Genomic DNA, 25,775 nt, shown 5'->3' on the forward strand with positions numbered 1-25,775 from the left:
AGAGGTAAGAAGGTATAAAATTCCCACCCGCATCCTTCCAGAGAAAGCTCAGCATAGACACCCACTCCTCCACCAGAGACGGAATACAAACAGTGCTGCACTTAATTAATTAGGCTGTCATAGGTAAGTAGAGTTTGATACACTTAACTCATCTAGAATCATATGTAGAATTAAAGGAAATATACAATAGTCTTCTACAACCCTAAAGAATATAAAAGTCTAGATAGAGTTTTAAAGAGCTGTACAATGTGGATTCGTAGGTCGAACGCAAGAAACCAACACATTGTGGATTTCACTTTTAGAGAGCTAAGTAAAGTTCAGACTTTTTTTTTTTTTTTTTCAAATATGGAATTGTAAGAATAGGTATACATCATCACAATATGGCAGTGTATAGATCAGGAGTTAAGATACTGGGCTAGTATTTGGAAGGTGGCTGGTTTAGGCCACACTGCTTCCAGGTTGCCACTGTTGAACCCTTGGAGCAAAGCCATTAACCAAAGGATTGCTTGAGCTGTATTTGGTAATGATAAAATGTAAACATGAGATAGTGAGCAGAATTCTAGAACTATTATTTAAAAGATAGTTGAAATTGTAACATGTTTTAGAACACTAAAATGTGGGATCATAAAATAGAAATGTATTCCATTAATGGAGCTTAACTGTTTTTTACATTGACAGTTTGTATTATTTAGAAATTAATATAACAGAAGTTAACACAGAGTACGTATTTGTTTTGAAGCAGCACAGTGACAGCAGGTAATGTAAGTTCAGCGTAGCACAAGTTGAAGATGATTGGCTACTTTAAATTAGTAAATAAAATGGGCAGATGTATAATTTCCTACAATGGAGTGGCACACTGTTAACAACCTCCCTTACTGGCCAGTGTTTTTGGTGGTGTGGACGTGACCGTACTGAACAGTTTGTGAACATTATTGACTGGCTTGGTGGCAAAACACTAGGGTCCTTAGGACCTGGGTTTAGACCTTGGCCATGTCCCAACTTCCAAAACATGCAAAAGATGTAAATTATGTGAATGAGTCAATACATAGCTGAGTGAGTAGTGCTTTGATGAACTGTGTGACGCCAGACCCAATGTGACCCTGATCAGGATAAAGAATTTCTAGATAAATAAATGGAGTTAATTTGGTTTCTACATGGATTCAAATATAAGAGTAACAAGATGAACCCACATTATGTTCAGAACTCTACTTTGTGACTAAATACAATTTTAACTAACTAATGGCATATACGATGTATTCAAAGTTGTGCACAATTTAGAGAGGGTTTATCAGTGACGATTATCTAAGCTCACTTCTCTTGACTCAGCTGTTTTGTATGAGCTGGGTATGTTCAGCATTGTCCTTTCTGTAAGAAGATTAGGCCACATCTTTATCTCCAGCACTGAGTATCACATTAATTTGGATTACACAAAGTAGGTCATTTCTGGGTAGCACTCTTGTCTTTAACTCCTCTACTAAATCATGGGCAAATTGAGAGCAGTATCATATCTATATCATGTCATGTTTTAGTCTAATCTTATTCATATTCATTCTTCCTCTGTACTTATACCACAGCAAAGCAAAAAAAAAACCCACCAACTTTGAACTTTGACTTTCATCAAAACGCTGTTGACACCGGAGGTCAGCTATGAACCTGGAGCCTCCGAAACCAGAGTTTAAATCAGCAACCAGAGTGACTGGAGGCCCAGCCACACCACGCAAAGGCCCACCCAAATTTAAGCAGAGGCAAACTCGCCAGTTCAAGAGCAAGCCACCAAAGAAGGGCATCCAGGGGTAAATCCAAAACACCACATTATTTTGTCTTTTTGTCAGAATAGTGAATTATAACTATAATAAAAATGTTATGGGTATTTTCATGATTATTGTTGCTGTCTTTCTTCACTTTCTAATAGTATTTTAAGTAATTAGTTCAAATTAAAATTATTTTATTTCAATAGGATTTTGTATTTAATTATTTTCTTAGATTTTCTGTAAAGGTTTAGACATATCTGGTCAATGCAAAATACAGTTTATTTGCTGAATTTAACCTTTTGTGGGGAAAATAATATTACGAAGGTCATGGCTTGTTAAAATGTTACTTTTTCTTATTTTAAATTAGGGAAATTAATAGAAATTGTGCACTAAAATATGTTTTGTGTTACATGTATATAAGTTTGTGTGTTCCCTCAAGAGGATGTGTAAACTTATTTTTACTTAAAAAAACAACAACAAATGATAGGGGTGTATTTGACCAGGGGTGTCCAAACTTTTGCATAAGAACATTCATTACGAGTACATTCTATTATACAGCACATCAGCATTTTATTACAAGTCATTTGTCCTGATTTTCTATTTGTTCCAATAGATTTGGAGATGATATTCCTGGAATGGAAGGCTTAGGAACTGGTGAGTGCATCTTTAGTATAATTTTAATAAACATAACTTACTGTTCATTCTTAGCTGCATCTTAAATACGAATTACAGTTTATTCTAGACAAGGTCTTCAAATTAGTCATGACGCATTACAAATGCAATAAGTAAGATAATACAGGCTTGAGCGCAGCTCTTCCTACAAGATGCTTAAGAGATCCAAGAGGAGATTGAGCCTGACTGAAACAACCTTCTCAGCAAATTAAATATATATATTTAATTTATTTAAATAAATATTGTGCAAATAGTAATAAGCAGTTATTTTATATTAAAAAAGGTTTGGACAATTCTAATTCAGTACTTAGTGACAACGCCTTTTGCAAATTGGCCTGTAAATCCTCTTTCTTAAATACAGCATACTTGCTTTTCAAGTGTCAGAAATTGTCACCTGTTCTATCTGGCAAGTCTTTTTACTCTATGAATTTCATGGGCTGTCTTGCATGCACAGCATGTCTTAGATCCACAGAATTGCTGGCCTTTTCCAAAGCTTTTTTGACTGTGTTGAACAAAATAATTAACACTTCACAAGGTGTTCTTTTCATCAAATGCTTCTCATTTTCGTAACCAAACATACCTTTAGCCAGCATGTACAAACCTGTTACAATTTGGTATTGTTTTTTTTGTGTAATATCATTAAATATAAAGTGCATTCATATTTTTAAATGTTTATAGTGGTTGAATGTACTCTTTTTCACTTCAAAAATCAACAAAATCTGTAATTTGCCCAAATATTTGCATACAATTGTATTCTGTTTATACTGTTAAATAAGGATAAAGATTAACTGTTAGAAAATCTACACAAATAATTTGGGTCAGTGGGGCAAAACATGGTAGTGTTTATCCATGTGCATGACCTGAATGAGTCTTGTCCTGTGTCATGTCCTGTGAATGATCTTTTACATCAATTTGTGTGTTCTTGTTTGCAGATATCACCGTTATCTGCCCTTGGGAAGCCTTCAGCCACTTGGAGCTGCACGAGCTGGCTCAGTATGGCATCATCTGAGTCCCTCCAATTCCCATAGTCCTCTGTACTCCCCCCTCCTAATCCAGACCACCTGCCTGCACCTGGGCTCCAGCGGTCCACTCACACATAAACCTTATCACCTTGTCAAAAACATTTACAATTACATTACATTTGGTTTAGTCTGTCCTATCTCTATCCTCCTTTTTAATGTAACTAAACTTTAATCATACTCAAGCAAAAGAGCCTCAGAGTAAGGTTAAGGGATGCTTGGCTTGTCATTTCATGTGCCTCTCTAGTAACATCTTAGAGGTTCACACAGCCCTGTTGATTATAATAAAATAAGATCATACCTGCTAACAAAATAAAATTGGTCAGAAATGTATCATTACAAAACTCAGAATCTTAAAAAAGTAATAAAAAAAAGGCACTCACTATATTAACTGACACAAATAGTCCAGCATCCTCTTTGTTTGAACTGAGTATGTCGTCCATACTGACTGGATCTACTCAGGGATCAAAAGATGGTCTTAATGGTCTTATATATACACACATACAGTATATACAAAGGGAATAAGGAATACTAACTTTCATGATAATCCACATTTATTTTTTGCTGCATTAATAAAAACGTGTTTCTTTTTGTGTAATTTAGTACATAAGTAAGCTGGCTTTGGTTGTGCTTCTTTAACACCATGCTAATTTTCTAACATAGTTATTCATTATCCACAATGTCCATTTCTCATTTTCATCCAACTTTAACTTTTGTACTGTGCATTGTGTAAAACTAACTAAATCTGATTTATTTCATGAAGTGTAAATTAATTTATGTGTACTATGCATAGGTTCATTTATTCACAGTCAGTTTCTTTATGCCGCTGTGCTACTGTGTCCATTATGTGCTAGCTGTGTATATCTCATGCCATACTTGTTTCCTGTTCTCTCTCATATTGTATTTTCATTAAGATGTGGTGCATCATTATGAATGAACTCACCCATAATGGATTGTTTTAGCTCAGAAATTTCTCAGTTTCTTATTACGAGTACTGTTATCATTCTGTAATCATCTTTGCAATGTTTTGCTTTGTGTTAAAACACAGCATACTGTACAATATCTGTGAGATTGTTAGTGAGGTTTTGCCACATGTTACTCCCTTGATGTTTTGGTGTTTTCTCAGTAAGAAATCACAGAATAATTGGCTGGCAAAAAATTCAAAGCATTTAACAGTTTTCTTACTACTTTGACTTTGCAATAAAAAATGGTAAAGCTGTTTCTTCTGTATCATTAAAAGTGCAGTACAGTATCTGTACAGTATTACTTTTTTGTTGAAAAGTTCAAAGAAACCAGTATCAGCAGTGCCACCAGCCTGGTTGGGTGTTTAACATAATGTGTCTGAGGAACCTAACCCAAGATTGATAGCCATTTTAATCTTGTAGAACTCTCATACTATAAGGTTTGCCCTAATTGAACTAAGTCACAATCTAACTGGCTGCCCAGCATATTCCACTCGTCTCTCCATTATTCCACTTGTTTCTTGTGCAGGCACCTATTACCATTTAGCAGAGGCCACAATTGCAGCAGCAGCAAGTAATCCCCTGAACCGCCCAAACCTGCAGACACAGCAAATCGTGTCTGTGTAGGCACCTGGCTGGTCGATAGAACAGCTGAGATTCACTCAGATCTCAGACTCCTGAAGCTGTGATTTACTCCCGCTCCCTAAAACTCGCAGAACATCCCACTGATAAAATGGTTAGTGAAATTATATAAATAATAATTATGATTTAAACTACATAAAGTTTGTAATTAAAACACATTTTGCATGTTTCTGTTGTGTTATTTAATTCTTTAAAATAAAACATATAGGTCTACTGTTAATGTGTGTGGTGCATGTGTAAAATGAATGATAGATTAAGCTTGGTTGTTTAGGTTTAATCAGAGTTGGTTTTGGTCTAATACCACTAGCCTGTGTAATACATGACGCCCATAATGCACTTTGCAGTGTGTAGGGAACATGGATTATCCCTAAAACAGGATAAGACTTTTGTATTAAAAATCACACTATTTCTTTTATTTTTTAAAAGAAGTGTTTTATCTCCCACCCGTATTTTGACAGATCCCGCCTACTGAAAAATATTATTTTATTATTATTATTATCGCCCCGCCTTCCGTGTTAGGATTTGACGGTACAATAGAATCACGAATACACCATCCAATCAGATACATCAGCTTACTCACACTAGCGTATCCTGGTTTAAAAGGCGGGACTTGTCGGAATTGGGTAGGAAAACGTTTTTGTTTTTTTTGACAGGCTCGTTGTCGCATTGTAGCTTGATTCACATTAGCGATGGCCTATTCAATTCTTTTTATTGAGTCATTTTAATTTGATTCATTGTAGCAATAAGGGTCGGTTCATTCAGCCCTCCGTTCATTCCAATGATTCTTTGTACAATAGCTATTTTTTAACTGTGACGTTTCGTTTTCAACCTGGTACCCCCTTGGTTAAAACGCTAAAGTGTCCTCTAGAGTGGCAGAACGGTAGAAAAAAATCACAATTGTTTAAAATGTGATAAAAAAAAAGATTAACTTGTCTTCTGCATATTATGATGATGTGCCTTCTAGAGCAAGACAACTCAATGGTTAGTCCGAGTGCCCTTCCAACAGAAAATGGTGCCATTATAAAGTGTATTTTATGCTGTCTCATCTTGACAGTCTCACATAGGGTGCCCTTTCCATTAATATAGGGTGCAGTGCTATATAGGGTCCTCCTACAGGTGAGAAGACATGATGAGGTGCCCAGTTAGGTGCTCATCTAATGAAGAGGTGTCACTCCAATGGACAAAATGTGAGGCAGTGTTTTAAAGGGTGTCCCCTACATGTGTCAGAATAAGGAAAATTGTATGGAGGCTCAACTACTCAACTGCTTGAGTAGAACAATCATTCTTTAAACTGAAGCTGATCAAAACCCAACTCAGAAACCAATGTAAAAAGGTTCTCCTGTTCTACTGAAGATTCTACTGTTGTCGGATATCTCAGTTGACCATAATGAGGTCACTGCCATATTCAGTGGATACACACCCCCGTTACAATGCAAGGTTTTTGTCATGTAAAAGTCAGACTAAGAGCTTTTTCCACCTTTAATGTAACCTATAATCTTTACAATTTAATTGAAATAATTAAATTAGGGGCAGTTACACTGATATGCACCTTTAGATTTTATGACAGCATTCAGTCTAATGGGGTAGAATAACTTGACTTGCCATCCTTGCAAAAGCACTCCAAATCTGTCCGACTGCAAGGGCATCTCCTGTGCACAGCCCTCTTCGGGTCTGAACTTTTGCTGGACCACTCCAAAACCCTGATCTTCTTCTCTTAAATGCATTTTTTGTTAAATTAGAGGTGTGCTTTGGGTTGTTGCCATGCTGAACCTAAAGGTTTTGTGCCAAACTGACTGATATTTGGAACTGTTCACAATTCCCTCCACCTTGACTAAAGCCTCAATAATTCCTTTAATACAGTATGTCCCCTTTCAGAACTTGACTTTTATTGTTCGTCTATGTGTCGGCTCCCTACGCTAAACGAGTCGACTCAATCAACCGATTCGGTCGCGAACGACACACAGTGCAGTTATGGAGTTTAGTTTCACACAGTGTGTAGAAATACAGCCGGCAACCTCAGTGTAAACGCTCAAATAATTCAATAAGTTAAGGATTCGGGATTGCAAACCCGATTAAAGATGTCGGAGAACATGGTAAATAACCGCTCGTGTAATTTTAATTGTAATTATTGATGTGTAGAAAGCTGAACGATAGGAAATATCCTGTTTATTTGTGGTGATGAGGCAGCAGAATTGTTAGCGTCAGGCTAAGTTGTTAGCAAGCTAACGGTCGTAAAAGTGAAGGGCCTGCTAAGCTAATAAACAATGACATGGAGACAGGAGACCAAAAGTGGTAAATAAATTGGAATGACGGTATGAAAATATGTAGATAGATTATTTTGTAGGTAAACTTGAGTGTATTCCTTCAAGTGGTGAGAGTTTGTGCCGAGTCATTTTTGCCTGACAAACTTCACTGCACGTCGACAATATTTAACTGTAGAAACGTTTCTAACAACATTCTACCTTACTACATAGTATCTGAATTAAATACACAGTTAATCGTGGCTGTACGTTTTTAACATACTACCTAGTACGGTAGTGTGCGGTTTGAGTCCCACAGTGTTTACGAGCTGCTCAACTGTCATGTCATTTGTTGTTTTAAAGAATATTCTCAATACTTAATCAAATCCACAATTATTTAAGTTTTTTTATAGTATTATAGTGATCTGAAGTATTTCAGAATTGCGTTTACTAAAAATTAAAGATGCACTGCACTGCTTAGTAATTTATTTGAGCTTGTTATTGCAAATTAAGGTAAATATCTGTATTTTGTTTGTTTATTAGAATTTTAACGTCATGTTTTACACCTTGGTTACATTTATAACAGGAACGGTAGTTACTCATTACACAAGGTTCATCAGGTCACACAAGGTTATATCGAACACAGTCATGGACAATTTAGTATCTCCAATTCACAGAACATGCAAACTCCACACAGAAAGGACTTGGACCGCTCCACCTGGGGATCGAACCCAGGACCTTCTTGCTGTGAGGCGACAGTGCTACCCACTTAGCCACAGTGCCGCCCTAAATTTCTGTAAAACAAACAAATTAAAATACAATTTTGTAAAAACAGTGGGAAAATTGGCAAGGCACCTTATCTGCATTGCCAATTTTACGCTGCTAATGTACAACATGTCACTACCTCATGAACCATTGTACCATCTGTTCACCATCATGTACTAACACTTGTCTTTAGTCCTGTCTTCTAATTACTTGTTTATATTAGGGATAATTAGGAATATCTTTTGTAGTTATTTATTATAGGATTTTTTGTATTTATTGTTGTACCTACACTGTTTTGTATTTACACTGTTTTTGTCTCGCACTTTTTGTGCCGTGTTACACCGTGATCCTAGAGGAACGCTGTTTCGTTTCAATATGTACTTGTATGTAGCTGAAATGACAATAAAACCTCTCTGACTCTGACTGACTCTGATCAAAGCCAGAAAGATGTATCATAGACAAAGATAAAAGCATTAAAAGTTTAAAATGTTTGATTTAAAATTCATGGACATGGATGTTAATTTTTTTTCTATTATTTTATAGCTTGTTTTTTCATTATTACTTTAAAGGTTAGTGCAGTTATGGGTTTGGTCCAGATGTGTACACTTGTGTTCATTGTACAGTTATACAGAATAAAGTCTGTCTGTGTTATAAGACGTGCTGCTATTTAAAAGAAACATTTGCTTTCTTGGTGGCATTTTTGACTGGTTTCAACCCAGTCTGATTCTACCAGCAAACACTAGATGGAAGGCAGGAAAACCCTGGACAGGGCTGCAATGCCACACAGAGCTTTTTTCTACCAGTTTTTGTCTGCCAAATTTAAACAAGTGGAAAGAAACCACTTATCTGAACCTGGTAGATCAAGTTTTGTTGGAAAGTGTTGATGAAAAAACTTTGAATGTGCTGTAACCTGAAAGGCTGTTGTCTAAAAATAATAATAATAATAATAATAATAATAATAACCTGACTTGCATTTCCTCCTAGATCATCCGGGTACAGTCAGCGCAGGGGATGAAGAAAATCACCTCAACAAAGCGTGAGACTGCTGCAGCATTTCTGAAGAAGGTATGAAATGCACTACTCCAAACAGACTAAATGTGAACAAGTCAGTAGCCAGGGCACCGGGGCCAAGCAGTTTTTAGTTATTAGACATTCTGCTTTTAAATCAGATTAAAAGCCTTTTTTTTTTTACCTTTGCTTATATATTCACACATTGGGTCTACTTAAGCAGCAAAAATGATTTTTGCCCCTCAAATCAGAAGCCAAAGTCTTGCTTGTGGGTTCTTTGTCTGTAGTAATCAATATTAATCCTTAGATGTCTGCCCTAGTTGCAGTTGTGCAGTTTTTTAATGTACAAGAACTGTGTATACACTGCATGGTTCTATTACAATCAGTTTGAATTGGGACAACCCAGTGAGTCAGTGGACAACAAATTAATACAGTGCTTTAAAAAGCACATGTTAATACGTGTCACTCATTTATTTCCTTTATTTTCAATCATTTTTGGGGTGGGTCACCTGACACCAATCTGTTATTTCATAACAGGTTAAGACAAGGTAAGTAATGCCAGCCTGGCAGCAGTGACCAATCAGTAAAGGCTGTAACACACAGGCCCATACTGGTCTAAAATTGCACCATTTGAATAATCAGTATTGACCGCAAACAGTGGACGTTTTTTACACTTGGACTGTTTTGGTGTCTTGTTTTTTTTGTATGAACACCTTAAACAAGCTCAGACCCCCTTAAAAGGCCCCAAAACCGAACCGAACTGAACTGAGACCACCTCCCGAGCAGGTCCACGTAATTTGTGCATTGTAAAAAAAAAAAAAGCAGTCTGTGTCCAATTTGCATTTTATTTCACGCATAGAACATTGAGCCTATCCATAACCACCTGCAATACAATAAAAAAGAAGTGGCATTGTGGCTTCAAGTGGAATCGTATGGTCTCAGAAAGAGACAGCTGCATTTTTGGGGATCTGGAAAGAGGTTAACTCCCGCAGTTTTCCTAGACTCACTGGGTGTAATGCATTACCACACAACCCAGACAGGACACCAATTGCAGGTCTTCGGCCATTCCCAGCAGTAGTGGGCTAGCATCATTTATTGCTGCACCACCCGAACACCCTGATGTAGAACCTAGATCTAATAAATAAACAGAGATAAACCTGGTTACAGTATAAACGTCAAACACACGTCTATTATTTTATGGTGTAACTATATCAACCTGATCACAACAAACTGCATTTAGCTGGTATGCCACCCTGGTTGATGCTATATGCTCATAAAATCAGTTTTTTAGTTGTTAAGTTAGTTAATTTAAAATTGAGGGATGCAACACTACCATTTTTTTGTACTTTAGATGAGGCAATACAAGCTTATTTTCTTTTTTGAAGTTTAAAAGAGATTTGTGTTTGCTAGCATTGTTAGCTAGCTGACATGGTTTGGAAAGCCAGTTATGTGCTGCCCACAAGAAAGACTAATGGATTTGAAGAAGAAAGTGGAATGATCTTTGGGCAATGTTTCCTGTTAGCAAAACTGACCAAGAACAAAATGGAATTGCAGCTCAGACACCACACACCACCAATGCTCATTACAGCAATTCAAGTGCTTTTGGCACTGGTTATTTATAGAGAGTTAGGGAAGTACAAACGGTATTAGAGTATCGTTCCTTTTTTGCAGATACCAATACTGCTTGAGTGCCAGTATCTGTATCTGTGTAACCTTAGCCTGCATTGATTAGCCAGCTTGCAGTTGGGTCCAGCTCACAGAGTTGGAGTTGTTTTGCAATGCTCAAAGCCATAAGCCAGTTGAAACACACATGACACAAACTACAAATAAATGCAAATTTGAAATGCTACTGTCATACGTTGTTTACTATATTTTTACTATATATCTGTATTTTACTAGATCAAAGATATTATTACGAGTTACCCTTTCCACATGTTAGTTGTCTGCTCTCATCTATCATCTTTTATTAAATGTGATTGAAAAACTGTCATGGCTGTAGATCAGAGTTACACTATAGACATAAACAGCTCAGACAGCTTAGGTGGGATTTGCAACATGCTGTGTCCAGTACTGGCATTAGCCAGTTCTGTATGTCCTAGCCATGCTCTCTGTTGATTTATTAAAGATACTCTGCTGTATGTGCAGGCTACACACTTTATTTCCACATGCAGCTTTTTTTTAGCTAAGCAAAACTGACTGGTCTTACACACACAGGCACTGGGTTTCAGTAGGTGTCTTGATGGTGCGTGGTCTTCACACACATACAGGCAACTTTGCTAACAAAAGGAATTCACTCGCCAACTCGCTCATTACATAACAGCCATTGAAAGACAAGTCAGATATTTATAGCAACAAAGTGCATCATTGTGCAAAATGCCATTTTGCAAGGTTGTTCCAGAATTTGCCAGATTCTTGCACATCAGAGTGAGAATGAATGTGTTGTCTCATTTAAAAATGTAAATGTTTTAGCCATGCAGCTGAGAAGGTAATAGGGCACCGTCAGCCTCAGAATAGCTTAGTCCAGCCTTTGCTGTGTTTTATTAAAAATTCATGGATGACCATGCAGTGAGATCTGCACAGATCTGCAGATTAATGGAGAGGTCTTGCTCTAACTGACAGAGGTTAAGACAGAGTAAGTAACTGTACTGATCTACAGATCAGACCCTTTTATAGGGCCCAAAACTGAACTGAGACTACCTCCCGAGAAGGTCCCCTTGATTCGTGCATTGTGAAAACAAAGCAGCCCGTGTCAGTTTTGCATTGTGTTTCACACATAGAACTTCAAGGCTTGCCATTACCACCTGCAATACTTGTGGAGTGGAATTGTGGCTTCAAGTGGAATTGTATGGTCTTAGAAAGAGCCAGTGGCATTTTTGGATACCTGGAAAGAGGACCAAGTTAAATGTCAGCTCTCTGCAGTGCACAAAATTACAAAGGTTGTTTTCAGGGGGAAAAATAAAAAGACAAAATCACTGATCTCATTTGCATCCGATTCCCTTTTAGGTTCACTTTAAAAGAACCAAGTTCTGTTCATTTACAAAGAACTATATGGGACACCATTGAGTCATTATCGGATCAGAGTTTTTATGCTGCTATGTACATGTGTAATGCAGACTGTATAACACAGATCTTGCATATAAGTACATGGAAAAATGCACAGGTTTTGAAGTTACAATCATCTGTAATCAAATCTCTAATCATAGGCACATCGATCTAGCTTTTAGAGATAGCTTAAGCTTTTGAGAGATAGTTTAAGTTTTTGCGTAGATAATAGGCTTTGCCAATTTAACAATAACGAACAACGAACGACAATAACGAAAATGTTTAATGCTTGAGGCTTTTGGATCATTTGTGTTTTACTTTTCATGGAGCAGCAAATGCATAAATTTTTTTTCCCTGGATTTTTCCAAGTTTCACATGCCGAATGTGAATCTGCTCCCACTTGCACAACCACCGATTTGATATAGTAGAGCCAAATTACTACTCGCCCCTTACTACACATACCCCATCTTTTCAGCTTCTTATCAGCTGTCAGTGTTGAGTTTGCACACAGAGCCTTATCATGTACGGAGAGCTTATTGTGACTCCCCTCCATTCCTGAAGGCACCTGGACCAGTGCCGCAGATCACTTATCGTAGTGGGCAAAGACCCCGTGCAACTTTCCCTCTCGTAAACATGGCCAATTTTGTATGTGTGGGTGCCCGGCCAGGTTGGCCAGTTAGTTTCTGCTTATCTTTCAAGATCCAAACTGCAGCATTTTTTTTACTATTCTCTTTCCTAAACAATTTATTATATAGTTAGACTTGCACAAATGTGCCCTTATGTGCTAAGCTGTTTGAATGCATTGCAATTTCGCGTTAGAGATCTTGCTTTTAGGTTTAACAGTTGCAAACAGCAACTTTGGAATGGTGAGGCTTTAACCGGCAGTTGATTATTAGCTCAGTACTTTGACCGAACTGCGGAACTAACGTTAATATTAGTATGCACACTAAACACCTTGGGCTACCCTGGGAAGGTAGTCCTGTTATTTTTTTAATAAAATTGTGGTTAATGTCTTGGTTTGGTCATGTAAAGCTGAATTTTAATCTGAAAGTAATACTACACATTTCTATTTTTTTTTTCCATTACTAGGTTGCCAAGGAGTTTGGTTTCAACACGAACGGGTTTTCAGTCTACCTGAACCGTAACAAGACCGGCGAGGTTCTTTCTCAGAACAAGTCCCTTAGTCTGCTTCAAATCAAGTAAGTGTATGTGCAGTTTTAATTAATAAGGATTTGGTGTTTGAGCATTATAAGGCCATATTATAGGGCTGCATTGTAATGACTAAACAGTAACCTAGATTATTTTAATACACAGTAATTTATTCCTGTTTTGCAGCAAGTTTAGAAACTAGTTTTGTGAGTTTTTATTGTGTTGAATGCAAAATGATCTTTCCCTTTTCACACTTCACACATAAGCTTTAAAGATTTCTGGGTACAAACAGTAAGGAATAAGCGACAAGAATATGCATTACAATAAAACAATAAGATAATTTCACCTTAAGTTTGCTAGTCACATTTGATCATACACATTGGACTGCTGTGCTTCAGCAGAAGTCTAACCAATATAAAAAAAAAAAAGACCAAAAGAAAAGTGAACAGTGAAGACAGGGGTTTTTAAGACAGGTGGGGGCTTGAATACATTTTCACTTCTAAAACAGATAAACCTGTCTGTCTTGTTTACATTATTAGGTGCCATTATGAGACACAGTAAAAAATATTGAGTGTTGGATTGACAGCAGAATCAACACAAAGTGGCAGAGATGAAGCTGGGTCTTGAAGCACAGCTGGTAGTGTTTACCAGGGCAAAATCAAAAAGTGATAATGCAGCAGTTTCATCTTGGCAGGAGAATTAGCCAAGTTGGGCTGATTTGAAGTCAGTGTGTGCTTAAAGTTTGTGATGTAGTGTGCATTGAAAAAGGGCAAGCATTTGCAAATGTCAGCCTTAGCGAAAATGTAGTGGCTGATTGGGTGGACGAGTTGATCTACCACTGATCTACAAAAGCAGGTCACTGAGGCAGGCGAAAAGGGCTCAGTTGGTAGAGTGGGTGCTGCATAACACCATAGTTCCTGAGGACCTGGGTTCGAATATTCACTGTCTGAATACATAAGTCCGTGTGGTGTTGGTGGTTTGATTCCAACAGAGGGAAGCAGTGTGCAGTGTCCGTGAATCCTCAGGACATGTCAGGACAGTGGTAGCCTAGTAGGTAGTGCTTTTGGCTATCAACCAAAAATAGCTTGAGAGTTCAAATCCCAACTCTGACATTCAGCCACTGTTGGGCCCTTAACCCTTGCTGCTCCAGGGGTGTCATACAATGGCTGGCCCTGTGCTCTGACCCCAGCGATATGCAAAAAAAGAATTTCATTGTATTGTACAGGTGTATATGTGTATAGGACAAATAAAGGCATTCTATGCATTCTACTGAAAAGGAACTGACCTTTTAGCTTGTTCACTTGCTGCTAATGAAAGCACTGACACTACTGCCACAGCTAAGTTATTATTTTTATTATTATCTATTTTCTTTTCTTTCCTTTGTCTGTTTTGGATCAAATATGTGACTACACAATGCTGAGCTTCTTTGTTTGAAACATTTTTAAAACATATGTGAACTCTGTTTTATTCTAGGCATGGAGACATGCTTTTTCTCTACCCGTCATCAGCTGGTCCTTCTAGTGAGAGCATGGACACAGCACAGCCTCACTCATCTTCATCCTCTTCATCATCCTTGTCCTCCATGTCCCGTTCGCAATCAGCTCCACAGATCCAAGAGGATGAAATTGACCAGTATTTGTCTAAACAGGATGGCAAAATATACAGAAACAGAGACCCCCAGCTGTAGGTCTTTTACTCTTCAAATATTATTCTTTGTGTGTGTGCAGCATTTTTCTTTTTCCATCAGTGTTTAATGTGACCAAAAAGGTTTGTGTGTATTTCAGATGCCGACACGGTCAGATGGGGAAATGTGTGCACTGTGTACCTTTAGAGGTAAGAGCATATGTCTCTTATTCGACTGCCTGATGTGAGTGCTTGTAAGTGCTATATTTTAGTAAATGTGACCTACATACAAGAAATGATGAGAACAGGTAAAGAAGCGAAACAACAAGCAAAGATGCTTTGTTCTGATATTGGGCTTTTTTCATTCCTGACAGCCTTTTGACGAAGACTATCTAAATCACCTCGACCCTCCTGTTAAGCACATGTCATTCCATGCCTACATTCGTAAACTGACAGGAGGCGCAGATAAGTAAGTCTTCTTAAATTCTAAACAAGAAATGTGCACTCATAAGCACTGTAATAGGTATACCTCTTTGCTACAGACATTCATTTATTATTTGATAAGCTGTACCTACCACAGAGATGGTTTTTTGGGCATACTGCTGACTGTAGCCCATCTGTTATCCCACTGTATCCAAGCTGTCAACTGAATTGGGACTTCCATAGGATTCCCACTGACCAGATAATCTTTGGGTGGCGGATCATTCTCAGCACTGCAGTAACACCTACTAATATTAACAACAGCATTCTGTAATCAGAAAGTGTCCACTGACAAAAGACTAGAGTAAGGCTAGCACACATTGTGCATGAAAAAATAAAATAGCTGTAGACCAGAAGTCGGCAACCTGTTTGTACGATGTGCCAATTTACAAAAAAAAACTATTTAGTGTGTCATCCAATACATTAAATTCATATAACACAAACTGTTAGCATGTAAACTATATGGAAAGAAAAATTGGGACACCCCTTTTAATTATTACATTCATGTGTTTCAGCCACTATTATTGCTAGCAGGTGTAATAAATCAATTATACAAAAGGAAATCATATGCTTCCCACTTTGCAGCAACAGTCTAGTGAAGTTCCTGTCCTGTTCCAGCATAACTGTGCCCATGTGCACAAAGCGTGGTCATGGCGCATAAAGACATGACGCATAAAGACATGACGCAAAGCTTGGTGTAAAAAACTCCAGTGGCATGCTCAAGGTCCTGACCTCAGCCCCACTGAACTGCTTTGGAATGAACTGGAACATCAGTTGAGGCTTTCTTAACCAACATCTGTGCCCAGCCATACAAATAAATAAATACAAAATGTCTATAGAGAATAGGACCATCTGGGGGCACATTCAGAGCATCATGAAGTTACGCTTTAATCTTCTCTTCTATTTAGGGGTAAGTTTGCAGCATTGGAGAACATCAGTTGTAAGATCAAGTCTGGCTGTGAGGGACATCTGCCCTGGCCTGATGGTATCTGTACCAAGTGCCAGCCTAGTGCCATCACCCTGAACAGACAGGTATACTACAGTTTTTTAAGGTGGAAATTTGGCTACTGTAAACGTGTCTTGCCCAATTTTCTCTGTTGCTAAATGTTGCCAATCAGCCACGACTTATTTGGTGTCCAAAGCTTGGTCCTTTAGTTTTACATTGTATCTAGAGGGCTAACAATGCTTCAAATAGTGTTTATGTTTATTATAAATTTAGATACAAAAAGTTTTGTCCAACAGCAGATGGTTAACATTTCATATCATATCAGTGGCATGTAGAGAAAGCCAGCATTTTAGTAAAGTCTGCTCCCAAAAGACTTCAGGAGGATTCAGACCTCCTGAGTTCTGCTCCACTGAGGAGCCAATCAAATTGCAGAACTCTAGTTCCACTCAGGAGCCAGTGTCATCACATCTGTCTATCCATTAGTAATTTTACTAAAACCAACTTATATTTCAAACCCTGGTAAAAAATTGCAGATTGCTCCTTCTCAAAGTCTGACAAACGTAAAAATGGACGACCTTAGCATGCATGCACCAGTCCACCACAGCATGTTTATCCACAACAACAATAATAGGTTCTGCACCCTGCTGTGAAATCTTTGAATAATGTTTTTAAATTTAAACACAAAAACTGCTAGTGATTTTATGCACAATGCAACTTATTGGTCATATTAATCAGTTCTTTGTTTATCATAAACTGGAAAACTGTCTTCCAAGTTGTCTTCTAAACTGTATTCTAAAATCTAAGTTGCTTTGGATTAAAGCGTCTGCTAAATGTGTAAAGTCACTGTTTTAATGGGTTGATTATAAGCTTAACCGTTAACTGCCAAAAAGTGTTATTGAATTTGCATTTCTATTAGGATTTCTATAAGAATTTATCGAAGCAACCTGACCTAAGGTATGTTTGCCATTGCAGAAATACAGACACGTAGATAACATCATGTTTGAGAACCACACCATTGCAGACCGTTTTTTGGACTTTTGGAGGAAGACAGGAAGTCAACGGATGGGCTATCTATACGGCCGCTATACTGAGCACAAAGACATCCCACTTGGAATCCGCGCTGAAGTTGCAGCTATTTATGAACCACCACAGGTGACCGCTTAAAGCTTGCTGTTTCAGTTAAATAGTCAGTAATACTAGTTTCAATCTGTTGGGTTTAGTCAGTATATGGAGTAAGTTATGGTGGCGCAGCGGTAAATTACACTAGCCCAATACTGTTGCGATCCGGGGTTTAAATTCAAGCGGTGCTATTGGCCAGTCAGGTGTTTACACAGACATGACTAGCTGTGTGTGTTTTTGGTTTGGGTTACACGGACACCCTCTGTCCTGGATAGTTTTGACCAGTTCTGTTAGCTCGGCCAGTCACTTAACATGTTTTTAGGCTGCAGTTTAGAATTTCTTGAGTCTTTAACAGTAGGTTGAGTTCAGTGATTGAAACAGTTCAAAAAAGTTATCCTGATTGCATCAACCCTCACTTTGTGGCTCACTACTTGATTGATTTCAGATCGGCTCTCAAAATAGCCTGGAGCTCATAGAAGATCCCAAAGCTGCAGCAGTAGAGGAAACTGCTGCTAAACTTGGCCTTTGCAAGGTAACTCACATGTCTGTTTCCCACACTTTGTTGCAACCATGGTATGCAAAATAAAACTAACAGTAGACCTAACTGAATGAACTGAGCTTAATAGTTTATTGTTTGATAAAGCTACTTAAATGATCCAAATTAATTTTCTTCTTCACATTATACTGTCTATACTGTAATACTTGTGTGTACAGAGGCTTAGCTCTAATGCCCATGTGTATACAAAAGCCAAAAATAGCTTCTGGCTCAGAAGATTCTACCTAGTTAGTACGTATTTATTTACATGTATTAATATATTGAGTCATTTACTGAATAAATAAACTTGTCTGCATCTGGGTTTAGAACACATCCCAACAAATACCAAGTCATCAGAATTACTGTAAGACAGGAAAACTCAGTAAAAGCATAGCACTTGTGAAAATGCCTTCTCAAAACGCTGAATATTTATAAAAATGTTGCCCTAGTCATCTGAATCACAAAGTTCCAAACACCAGGTTCTCCACATTACAGATTTAAAGTGACCTAGTTACACACAATGCAAGATTTCCACAATGTTGTCACAATATCAGCCTAATACATAATTTACTGCCGGTTACAAAAGAATGCTATAGGGTGACACAGTGGCTCGGTGGGTAGCACTGTCGCCTCACAGAAAGAAGGTCCTGGGTTTGAATCCCAGGTGGAACAGTTCTGGTCCTTTCTGTGTGGAGTTTGCATGTTCTCCCCGTGTCTGTGTGGGTTTCCTTCCACAGTCCAAAGACATGCAGTCAGGTTAATTGTAGATACTAAATTACTAAATACTAAAGTTTGACATTAACTTGAACTGATTAATCTTGTGTAACCAGTTATTACTTGTCCTGTCATGAATATAACCAAAGGGGGTAAAAACATGACATTAACATCCTAATAAATAAGTAAATAAAGCTGTATGTTCTTTCAGTTGATGCTTAGATGTTTTTTTTATTTGTCATGTCTTTAGGTAGGGTGGATTTTCACAGACTTGCTGTCAGAAGATACAAGAATAGGCACAGTGCGGTACACTAGAAACAAGGTAAGATATATTTGTACATAACAGGCCTTTGATTCTTCTTTTCATCTGCCCTAATTGGCTACTCTGTAACATTTTATGTCCCAATCTAGTCATTTCCAATTCCCAACTGTGAATCTGCTGTCACTTGCTTAACCCCTAACCTAAATAATAAGAGCCGGATCACCACCCATCCCCTCTGACACGTGTTTAATGTGCAGCAGCTTCTTATCACCTGCCATTCTTCTGGTCCCACACAGAGTTGTATTGCGTGTGGAGTCCCACGCTAAGCTCCGTGTGACTTTCCTCCCCTACCCCCACTCGCACAGGTGCCCGGACCAGTCCCAGCAGCAGCGGGAAGAAACCATGTCTGACCTTCCCTCCCTCAAATGCTTCCAGTTGTTTGTGTGGTTGCTGACCAGAGCTATGGCTGTGCTAATATTTAAACTCTCAAGTTTGAACACTCAGCGGTGGTGTTCCAGCACGTTAGCCAGCAGTGCCACCCAAACACCTAACTCTATTATATGTTTGTGTAAATTCTAGTCTGTGATGTGTTTTCTGTACAGGATTCACACTTTTTGAGCGCTGAGGAGTGCATCACAGCAGGACATTTCCAGAACCAGAATCCCAACACTTGCATGCTTTCTCCAGACAACCATTTTGGATCGAAATTTGTCACAGTAGTAGCAACAGGTGTGTGGTTTCTTTGTGTGACTGTGTATAACTAAGGGCTAGTTTCAGTGGCTTTGCATGTTTTACTTTTGTGACTGTCTGATTTGTGTACAGGTGGTCCAGATAACCAGGTGCATTTTGAGGGATATCAGGTGTCTAACCAGTGCATGGCTCTGGTGAGGGACGAGTGCCTGCTGCCTTGTAGAGACGCTCCTGAACTTGGCTTTGCTAAAGAGTCTAGCAGCGAGCAATATGTTCCTGATGTCTTCTTTAAGGTAGACCAAAACCTGTGGCTGGCTTGTTTGTGTTTGTGTGTGTTGGTGGGGGAAGGCTTATTTATACTTGTGGTATTTACCGTACATAATGTACAGTTTAGATCGGAAGTTTACATGTATTTGTAAGGAACACATATGCTCACTATGTTATTTCCCAATGTACAGTCTTATGCACAAGTTTATACATCCCTGGTTAGATCTGATGTTTTACATGTTACAGTCAAAATAAGTTATTCTTTACAGGGAATAAAGTAAAAATTGCATATTGCTGCATGCTGTAGTGAACAATTTCTGTTTATTAACTGGAATAACATTAAGCAAAACAAATACATAAGGAGGTTTAAACTGTTGTATGAGACTGTACACACCCACAGTAACATTTTTTGTGGGTTATTTCTTGTTAATAAAACATTGCCTGTGTGTGTGGTGTGTGTGTGTTATGATGAAGTAGATGGAAGCAGGTCAGCGCATAAAATACTGTAAAATTTAAATTACTGTTCCTAGTAAAATTGCATAGGTGGATAACTAAGATGTGGATTATCATTAACAGATTTTGACTGGAGTCTTGCCTTGGGCTTTGAATGCTGCTTTGCACACTAGTGTTTGAATAAAAAGTCTTGCTAACATAGTTAAATGTTCTAAACTTATAAGGGAAACTTATAAAGCTTTGTTTGAATCTTGAATGTATGCAACCACTAAACTGTACTATTTTTTTGTTTCTGTCTTTGTTTTCCTTTTTACACACAGGATAGGGACAAATTTGGCAATGATATCACATACCTGGCCCGACCCTTACCTGTTGAATATCTAATTATTGATGTGAGTTTCTTTCTCTTTTTTTACTACTGCATCTGCATATCTTGTGCATAGTTAAGAACATGAACAGATTCTTCTTTTGTAAATGACTAGTTTTTTGTTTTTTTGGCATTCAGCATTTTTTAGTTTTAGTATTGCCTACTATAAATTAGGCATGTCCAAATTCTGGCATATAGGCATTTCAATAATTTAGTTAATACCAAACAAATAAATAGGCCTCCACTGGGAATGGTCAGTACTGCCAGACCACCACCTGTCATGTGTAGTTTTCTGCTTTCAGACATCAATTTTTAAATATTTCACATGCTGCATACATGTATTATGGTTAGTCTAAGGTTAATACAAAGGAGTTAAATGCATTAATGCCTAAAGAAATTAAGGCTAAAATTACCTATTATTTTGAATATACATAACATAAATATTTTTATATCACCATTATTCAGCCAGATTTGTAGAAAACTGCTCTTATTGCATTATGGAGTTTTAAATCCAAGAAAAACAGGCTTTTACAGGCTGGTTTTTTATCTTCTGAACAGATCACCACCACCTTTCCTAAGGACCCAGTTTTCACCTTCTCTTCCACACAACGCTTTCCCATTGAGAACAGAGATGCACTGGGGGAGACACAGGTAGCTGCTTCCACACCTGATGAGATTACGCCTTTGTATACTATACATTCTGTTATCTTGAATATGTATACAATCATGTAATTGTTTTGTGTATCAGGACTTTCACAGTCTGGCCACATATCTCGCCCAGTCCTCATCCTCAACCTTTCTGAACATCGTTTCTGACTTCCACCTGCTTATCTTCCTCGTCACCAATGAGGTCATGCCTTTGCGAGTGAGTTTTGCAGTAACACATATGTGCGGTGATATTTATTCATTAGGCAGATCCTTTTCTCCACAGCGGTTTTATTTTGCGACTAGCCGAGCAATTGGTTCTTAAGTGTAGGGGACTGCAAGTGTAACAAATCATTCGTTATATAAACAATTAACATGAGAAAAAGGACAATTTTAAAATATTGTGGACAATTACAGAAATTAGCCTAATTATAAATATAACTTATTAGGTTATCAGGATTATACCATAGACACCCACATTTTAAATTCCTGCTTTTTTTTATGCTTATTATATTACATCGTTTGGTTTTCTACTCGGACATTATTGGTTTTGTCTGTGGGGCAATGGCTGAACAGCCTAGCCATTAAGGGGTGCACTCTTGCTGCCAGTCCCAAGCTTAGATAAAAGTAGAAAAAAGGGGTGCATACGGATTATAAACCATGCCAAATCAAGTATGTGGATAAGCATGATCCATTGTTTTGACCTTTAAAATAATGGAGCAGCTAAGACCAAAAACAAACACCTTTTTCCAGTCAATTCGGCAGATGTTGGACATTGTAATGCTTTCTCCAGCAGATGTCGCCATAGATCTGTAGCTTCGAGGGTTTTGTCAGAAAGCCATTAAATTAGTAAGACATCCATCTAAAATAACTTTGTGCATTTACAGTATTAGCATGTACAAGGAGAATTATGAAGAATTTTTTTACTATTATGCTTCATGAATGTACTTTAACTATTGTTTTGGCTTTTCCGGGTGTTTTCAGGATAGTATCGGGCTGTTGCTGGATGCCGTAAAGACCTCAAACGAAGAACTGGCCCAGACCTGGAAAAAATCTGAGCAATGGGCAACTATTGAGCAACTATGTAGTAAGTTAATGATATGTGCAGATTCTGCTTTGAGATTATCAGCGTTACCAGCTTATCTTTCAGATCTAAGTCCTTTCTTAAGCATAGTAACAGAATGCATGCATGTCTGATATTTCACATTTATACTTTTACAGACACAGTTAGGGCTTTGTATCATGTAAGTTGCAGCATTCAATCTTTATTTTACTGGTATTTTACCAGACATGATGTAACAAATGCCAGCAGCTTCTGTTGCCCAGCTGTACTGTTATACTGTGGATTGTACAGCAATGGGCTTATTATAGGATGTACATAATTAGATGTATAACTCTAAAATTCTAAAACTCTAAAATTCTTATATATAAACTTTATGTGCTTGTATTTCATTTGCAGTTATATCAGCAATATTAATGCATTCATAGCCACTTTATTATTATCAAATTAATCATCAGAATAGGGATAATTGTTATTTGACTGTGTTTAACCATGGCATGGTTGTTTAGACAAGTGAGGAACAGCTGATATATATTTTACACACTGAGCACAGTCTCATCAAAACTGGACATTTCATACAAAGAACAAAAATACTGCATGTTTTAATTGATTACAGTTTTTTACTGTGACATGCAGATGTTGGGGTCATAGTTTGGCAGAAACAGTTTAAATCTGTGCACCCAACTGGCACATCCAGTAAAGAATTGCGTCATGTCACGTCCTGATGGCAAAGTTGGTCCAACCCAGTATCCTGATGTTTCTTTTAAAGTGGTCACTGAGTGTTTATTATTAGTAATCATTAAATAATCAAGTGTGAGAACTAACTGTAGCTATGATTATTAATGTTGCAGAAAGTTATGTTTAATCAGAGTTCTTGACTTAGGTAATTAACTATTGTAAAAACTCAGTCGGTAACGTAGTGCATAGAATATTTTCTTGTCATTGGAATTATTGCTTCTAATGTATTCGTTGCATTTCATCCCGCTTAATATGTTTCATTGTTGTCTTCCTCTCTTAGGCACAGTTGGAGGGCAGCAGACAGGCTCTCTAGACTACTCAATGGGTGGACCATCCATCCCAGCATCCTCCTCTGCCATGTGGCCATGCCCTCACTGCACCTTCATGAACCAGCCTGGCACAGAGCACTGCGAGATGTGCAGCTTGCCTCGAAGTTAAAATATAAAACATCACTGCCCAGGCAATCAGCAGTAAAAGTGGGCGTCTATCTGCTCTTTGAGCTTTTCAAACCTCGCCCACTTTATTACTGACCAAATTGGGTAGCTATGAGAATGCCAGTGGTGTGCTAGGCTACACGACTGGTTCAATTTGCAGACCTAACATTGATTGTGTGTTTCTGCAGTGGCCACAAGGCATGCTGGGATTGATCAAGATAAAGCACTTGGCCAAGGCTCCTCCAAATCTTTTGGTGGCATTGCTTCCTGGACGTTATTATCTATAAAATATTGCTGAATTTTGCCCCATATTCTCACAGCCTGGCGACATGTTGTGTAAATAATATGCAGATAAAAATTGATGCTGTTATTTAATTTGTGTTGTTTTTTCTTTTTGGATGATAGGTATATGTATATTGATTGAATTTAATACAAACCTGTTTTCAGAAAACTGTTGTGCAGAATAAGGTTTTGGTGGATTTACATAAAACAAATGCACATTGAAAAACACACAGACCACCAGACAAGAAATTTGGACCATTTAACTTAACGTTACTGCTTGTAATTTGAACTGAATTGAGATCCTGTATTAAAGGTTGCACAGACCTTTCTTTCTTTAGTCATTACTTGCTCTTTTTTCTGTGGTTGATTCTTAGCTGTTTTTCTAGGTTTTAATGTTGGAGTTATAATTATTTCTGTAATTATTATTTGTCTTTTATTAAAACATGTGTTGCTGAATAGGGCTTTAAGATGTTGAAGTATGAAGTTCTTGAAGTTAAGGATTTTAAAAGTAGCTACACCTAGTGCATAAAAGGTTTAATTACACTTATTGTTGGCTCTCAAAATTCACACTGAACACAGTGTTTTATTTAAGTTTAATGTGGTGCTTACCAACTATTTATCTGTGTATATTTAGGGACTGGCCATCAAATACTTGCCTTTTCACTGGGTCATAAAAGAGGTGTGACAGTCGCTATTAGTTACTTTGTCAACAAGGAAAAGATTACAGAATGCACCAGTGAAATGAGACAAAAAATGTGTTGACTTTTTTAAAGTAGCAAATGAAAATAAAATAGTTGCTGCACACTTAAAAATCAGACCAATGATAATATACCTGCCTAAAAGACTATTTAAAACTGGAGCTTCTTGGCAGCAATAAAAAAATGTTCCTTCTAAAAGGAAACACCCTGAACATTCATGACTCTGCTCCATTCTATTTGGCCTAATCTGGCCACACCTGTACAAGCCATGGGAGGGTTCGGGGAAAGATATGAAGTAATATTTTATCTACCAGTCAGTACAACAGGTTTCATCTTGAGCAAGTAAAAAGGTAATGAAACCACAAATTGTCTCCAGACTGGTGTTTCTCAAAAGGCGACTTGCTTTTAAGATTGTAATTAACTATGTAAGCCAGAAGCCAGTCACCTATAAAGATGATCTAAAGGCTGCAAAACTTGAATGTAAGTATAAAGATGCATGTTCAGTATTTACAGGTGAATCAAAAGGAGTAGAACTCGTCACATCACTTTCTTATTGTGCAGTGTAGTCACTGCAGATTCCAAAGACAACCATCAGAAATGACATTGTTTGCATGGCAGCCTTAGACATAGGCTTCAGGTTGTTACAAAGGTCAGAACCACCTTGGCGTAAAAAAAACAGTAGAAATTCTTGCAGTAGTGAAAACAGTAGAAAATATGATGTAAACTGGGCAGAGCATAGCATGAGAATCTGGCACTTTGAATCAGCACAACCAAAAGGGAGGACCAGAAGGTACAAAGCCATAAATGCTGTCTCTGGACATCAGCTCTTACCTGAATAAACCTGAACGATCGTATGTGAGAGGCAGAATTACAGTGGTGTTAAAAAAAATAGCAGTCCAACATCATTAACCTGATAAATCACTGTTTTTAGTAGAAATAATTTACTTGAAAGTGTAGTAGAGTAATGAAAACAAAACAAACCCAACAATTAGGACATGGATGCTGCTCATTCTGAGTAATCGAAGCATTGATTGAAAGGGGTTGTTCAAAATAATAGCAGTGAGGAGTTCAATTGGTGAAGTCATTCATTCTGCAGAAGAACGGGTGTCAGTTTTGGCCCTTATTTAAGGTAGGAGGGGGGCAAATGTTGCACAGGTTGGTCAAAGCACATTTCCTTCTGAAATACTGGGTAAAATGGGTTGTTCCAGACAT

General features: G+C 37.8%; 2 protein-coding genes across 3 annotated transcripts; both read left to right on the forward strand.

The window, feature by feature from the left end:
• The first annotated feature begins 1,647 nt into the window (after positions 1-1,647).
• pde6gb (phosphodiesterase 6G, cGMP-specific, rod, gamma, paralog b) lies at positions 1,648-3,528 on the forward strand. Its single transcript, XM_063003642.1, has 3 exons — positions 1,648-1,793; positions 2,365-2,405; positions 3,356-3,528. The coding sequence occupies exons 1-3, from the start codon at positions 1,648-1,650 to the stop codon at positions 3,430-3,432; spliced, it is 264 nt and encodes an 87-aa protein (XP_062859712.1). The 3' UTR covers positions 3,433-3,528.
• A 3,482-nt stretch (positions 3,529-7,010) lies between these two features.
• Positions 7,011-24,326, forward strand: nploc4 (NPL4 homolog, ubiquitin recognition factor). 2 transcript variants are annotated; one of them, XM_063002877.1, is made up of 17 exons: positions 7,011-7,139; positions 9,036-9,116; positions 13,191-13,300; positions 14,724-14,933; positions 15,035-15,083; positions 15,248-15,342; positions 16,262-16,385; positions 17,272-17,451; positions 17,864-17,950; positions 18,918-18,989; positions 19,532-19,658; positions 19,752-19,912; positions 20,660-20,731; positions 21,265-21,357; positions 21,455-21,571; positions 22,336-22,438; positions 23,430-24,326. In XM_063002877.1, the coding sequence occupies exons 1-17, from the start codon at positions 7,125-7,127 to the stop codon at positions 23,585-23,587; spliced, it is 1,854 nt and encodes a 617-aa protein (XP_062858947.1). In that variant the 5' UTR covers positions 7,011-7,124; the 3' UTR covers positions 23,588-24,326. The 2 variants fall into 2 exon arrangements, with proteins under 2 accessions (XP_062858947.1, XP_062858948.1); XM_063002878.1 differs by lacking the exon at positions 7,011-7,139 and adding an exon at positions 7,338-7,358.
• The last annotated feature ends 1,449 nt before the right edge of the window (positions 24,327-25,775 follow it).

Source organism: Trichomycterus rosablanca, chromosome 10 (assembly GCF_030014385.1).
Source record: "Trichomycterus rosablanca isolate fTriRos1 chromosome 10, fTriRos1.hap1, whole genome shotgun sequence".
In the NCBI taxonomy this organism is placed as follows: domain Eukaryota; kingdom Metazoa; phylum Chordata; class Actinopteri; order Siluriformes; family Trichomycteridae; genus Trichomycterus; species Trichomycterus rosablanca.